Genomic DNA, 4,861 nt, shown 5'->3' with positions numbered 1-4,861 from the left:
GACTAATTGTGTCACATTGCATTGCGTGAGATTAACTATCAAAATCGACTATCAATTTAAAATATTTGGATAAATTTCTCAATTATAATATACAATTCTAAAATATCTACAGAGAATGGAGTGACCCTGTTTTTACAAGACCTTAGAGTAACAGAGGTCTTAAGGCTCATTTACACGATGCGATTTTATTTAATTAATATATTGTATCGTGTAAACGAGACTATAGTAACCTAAACCACTGAGCGAGGTATTACAAAGGATATTAGAAAATTAATTTGGTAACAAGTAATACAGGTGTGTTTATAATTAATTTTCTAAAAGAAATTGTACAACGAAATAATTTTTCATTGTGAATATCATAATTTCAATAAATTTAACAAATTTCAAAACTATGAAATATAAATGAAATGATAATATTTCAAATTAAAAAGTCGATTATTTTAATGCCGTCTTTGACGACCAATACTAAAATAATAAAATATAAAACAATAATAAAATACAGAGTAACGAGTAGTACAGAACTAAACCAACAAATTAATTTACATTAATACTTTTGAATTTCGTTAAATTTAAATTGAATTTTCTGAAATTATAATTGTCTATAAACTTATGCATAAAAAAAGAAAACAGTTCATGGACGAATAGCGAAACTTAAACATTGCACAAAGGAATCACTGAGTTGCTTCAGCGGTGTGGTAATGAGATGGGTGGTATCGCCAAACCTGAGGCGGGGAGTATTCGACTGGAACCTCTTGAGCTGCTCCCCCGGCCCCCCACATCAGCACCGTCTGCCTCGGCATCTCGGAAGGTTGGGTCTGCTGCATTCTCTCCTGTTCCGTCGACCCACTAGACCCCCCTGGACTTGGTCCGGGAACGATACTAGGCGACCTTCTATCCTGCCCCATAACTGGGCTCATATATCTTCCGCTACTATCTACATAAGTGTATTCTCTAGATGGTGGCCTATGATAAGTTGGAGCCACTTCGTAACCAGGTGGAGGGGCAGGTTCCAGGAAGCCATTGGGCGCGTAAGGAGTGTAATGGTAAGAAAGAGGTTTATACTGATGGAAGAGGTTGTCGGCTGCTAAAAATCTGTCATCTAGAGGTGGTGGAGCATAATGTAACGCTGGTGCAGGGGGATATTCTCCATAAGGTGCTGTATATGCTCCATTTAGGTTAGTGTACGCAGCAGCAACTGCATCTGCTGCTAAATATTCTACAGGCGGAGGAGCAGGCGTAGTTGGCATTCGTCTTTTGTTTCGACAAGTTGAAAGAAAGTCCCTTAATTGAGTCTTGTATCTCCTGGCAGCTCTAGGCGGTGTGGTCACATTGGATTCGCAGCCGGATAGCTGTTCCGTTTCTGAGAAGTATAAGCTAGTGAGACCCGTATCTAGGTAGCTGACTTTGAAGTCCATTGTTCTTTTACCCAATAAATCTCTACCTTCTTCCTCCCTGAAAGAAACATAGGTAAATTTTTACTTTTGTGTCAATTTTATGTTTTTTAAAGTACATAATTTAATTATCATATTTAAAGTACATAATTTAATGAGCTCTAAAGCTGCATTTTAGATTATGCTTTTCGTTCGTCGCAAGTTCGATTTCTTGACGGTGCAAACATGTATGAGTCTCATTGCTTATACGTATTTATGGGTCCTAGTGTTCTCACGTGTGAATTTAGAATAAATTAATTATTTATATCAATTGTATGGTACCCATAACATTTGGTCTACTTTGCTTGGGTCCAGATGGCATTGTGTGTAATTCACATAATGCCATCCAGGATAATTCCTGGATCGTTATTATTATTATATAAGCACTAGTAATTACATATTAGTGGTGTAGTGTACTCACATTAGAGGTCTATGTGTGCTAATGACGAAGTCAGGCTTGGAGTTCTTGTAGACGAGTCGTGATGAGGTCTGCAGCCATTGCCATTGACCATCCTTCGTCTGGAAGCGATACGCGATCATACCGGAAGCACCTGTTTTCAATACTGAAAAGATAAAAAATACATTACAGTGCTGCAGTGCCACGCTGCATCTGTACGGCACCAGCTGAGTGGACGGCCTTTCAGCTCATAGCGCGATATTAATTTTTAAGTTTTCTATATTATTATTATTATTTACATTTTCTCAGCTTTTGCTGGATTTTGTACTATATTTTTATTACTTACACTTACTTACATACTTAAAGATAATAAACAACTCTATATAATTTCAACATACGATTTCATTTTTTTTATTTATCTCAGAATAGAATAGAAAATCATTTATTTAAATAAACTTAATTTAAGTACTTTTGAATAGTCATAGTTATAATTCTTTTAATCTACCGCTTATTCGTAAAGCTGTCTCATCTTTGCTCTTTTAAATGATCATTGTAACCAACTACCACTAATTTATTAACTTCAGATATTAAGTACACAATATGATAAAATAAATTATGATAAAAAGAATATCAACAAAAATACTATACTTACATTCTTGATGAGCACTAGCGACGTAAGCTAGATCATCGTAATGTACTAGATCATAACCACCCATATTTGCTAATTCTGCATCTGTATACCCTAGCAGCATTTTACCCCTGGAAAAAAAGGCGAGAACATCAAAACAATTTCAAATCCATCAATGTCATATCAATTTTAATATTTATTAGATAAATATTTCTAAAAAAGCTATCTGCAAGTTAAAGTCTCGTCAAAGTTCGTCCAGCAGTTTTAGAGATTAGTAAGAACGAACCAAACAGACAATCTTTTTTTAATTTATATATTTTAAAGTACCGGATATACTTTTAAATGAATTTAATGTAAAACTATTGTGTGTCAAAGTGCAATTTGAAATTAAAAAGGGACACTTCATTTTTCTTTATTTGTATAGGTAAATAAAATTTATAGAGAATATAACATTTATAGGTCCATGTGAAGTGACTTTCGTATGAAGTGATTTCCGGTATATCAATAATCAATAATATATTTATTATGAATCTTATTTTTGATATCATATCCTTGTCATATATATAATATATATTATTTCGGCTAGTGAAAGATAAAATTGTTTACAATTTTATTACAAAATTATAAAGTTATTTTACTCTTAAAAAATCCTTGTTTTTAGTTACCTTTGATCCATTGAGACTAGAGAAAGATCGAGCTTGTGTTTGCTCTTGAACATGACCTCCTTCTGCGGTATTTCTAGCAGGCTTGGAGGTCCAAACGGTGCACATATTGCGAACAATGCTAAAGGAGGCTCCTCAGTTTTCTTGTTCTGGCCGTGGAGTACTTTGATTCGACCCCGAATGTCTAGCCTCTGTTGAAAAGCAGAATTATCATTATCCTCTCATTGTATATGAAGATACATAATAACTTCATAATTATACATGAAATTTTAAGAACAGATTATATTCATAACAAGTTGTCCCTTTATTTTGGAGATCTGTGGCATCAACAGACAAATGCGTCCATGTGTCTGTATGTAGACATTAATTCTATAACACTCCCGTCCTTTGCGTCGTTATAATTTACTATTTTTATTTTGGAAATAAATCCATCTTTTCATTAACTATATGCAACTCGGTTATCTATAACCATAACACTAGACAATTCACATAGCATCTTCTAGTCCCAATCTAATGTGAGCAAGGTTGGTATATTCAACAATAAGTAGATCTATTTCATACAAAGCAACCTCAGACCCGTCATCAACGTATTTAGTTTGGACGCATTGTAATATATTGAATTTTAAAATTATACTTACCAAGAAACCTGAAGTGTTATCTAATAAACATCTAAATCGAACAGTGAAACTTCTCTCGAGCAGGTGAGTTCTGTCTGGCCTCAGTACATCTTGGAGGGTAAGGTTGTTGACTTCTGGAGGCAGGAAGGAGTTCCAGAGTAATTGACGTTGCAATTCCTCGCGGTCTTCTGAGTGGACCAGCTCGTACACTGATTGGTGGACTATGTCCGACTGGAAAGACAGACAAACGGTTAGTTAGTTTATTAGTTAATTATTATTTAATTAATCACCCCCAGCTTCGCACGGGTATACATGTATTATATATACCTTCCTCTTGAATCACTCTATCTGTTAAAAAAACTGCTTCAAAATCCGTTGCGTAGTTGTAAAGATTTAAGCATACATAGGGACAGACAGCGACAGCGACTTTATTTTATACTATGTAATGATGATGTAGTGAAGGAATTGAATTATTTTGATATATATAAACTTATATTTATGGAGATAGTAGATGATAGTCATACTAATATTATAAACACAAATCTATCTGACTGTCTCTGTTGTTACCTTTTCACGATTTAACGGATTCTTAATGATATTTGGAAGAGCTACCTATTCCCGCGACTTCGTCTGTCTATTATAGGATAGTTATAGATTATCCTTTATCTAACATATGACACTAAATAAATCAAAAGGCGGCTTCATTTAAAGGTTAATCTGTATAACAATGAAAATTTTAACTTTAAATTGTAAGGACTTCATAATTACTAAGATGTGGGTAATAGTTGTTTCATCAATTTACTTATTTTTCATATTACTATTATGTTAAATATATCTTTTGCTATTTATTGAATCTACGAAATCAAATTTGATATCAAATATTTCATTAAAATCATAAAACATCCAAATATTTCTATAAAGAACAGGATACAAAACTTGTTAATAAGAAGATTAATTTATACCAATAACAATGATATTAAAGCTGAACTAACGACAACCAATCTCAAAGGACAGTATAACAAGGTATTTAATAAATACAAAGAAAAACGTTTCCAAGCAAAAAAAAGCAAGTCATCAATCGGACCGTAAATCAATAAAGCACTGATAACCCTAAAAATCGATTCCAA

The 4,861-nt window shown here is 33.5% G+C and overlaps 1 protein-coding gene across 1 annotated transcript; it reads right to left on the bottom strand.

Moving 5' to 3' along the window:
- Positions 1-536: 536 nt before the first annotated feature.
- On the bottom strand, positions 537-3,965 carry LOC131852176 (aryl hydrocarbon receptor-like; the record flags this gene model as incomplete). The annotated part of the gene is made up of 5 exons (XM_059202816.1): positions 537-1,452; positions 1,852-1,993; positions 2,480-2,586; positions 3,121-3,308; positions 3,756-3,965. Coding segments are annotated over 5 exons (1,428 nt in total), but the record flags the coding sequence as incomplete, so codon positions are not given.
- Positions 3,966-4,861: the final 896 nt, after the last annotated feature.

This window comes from Achroia grisella, unplaced genomic scaffold (assembly GCF_030625045.1).
Source record: "Achroia grisella isolate CSIRO2021 unplaced genomic scaffold, CSIRO_AGI_Agris_v1 utg840, whole genome shotgun sequence".
Lineage (NCBI taxonomy): Eukaryota > Metazoa > Arthropoda > Insecta > Lepidoptera > Pyralidae > Achroia > Achroia grisella.
Note: the sequence above shows the minus strand (reverse complement) of the source record. Positions and strands in the feature narration are given on the sequence as shown.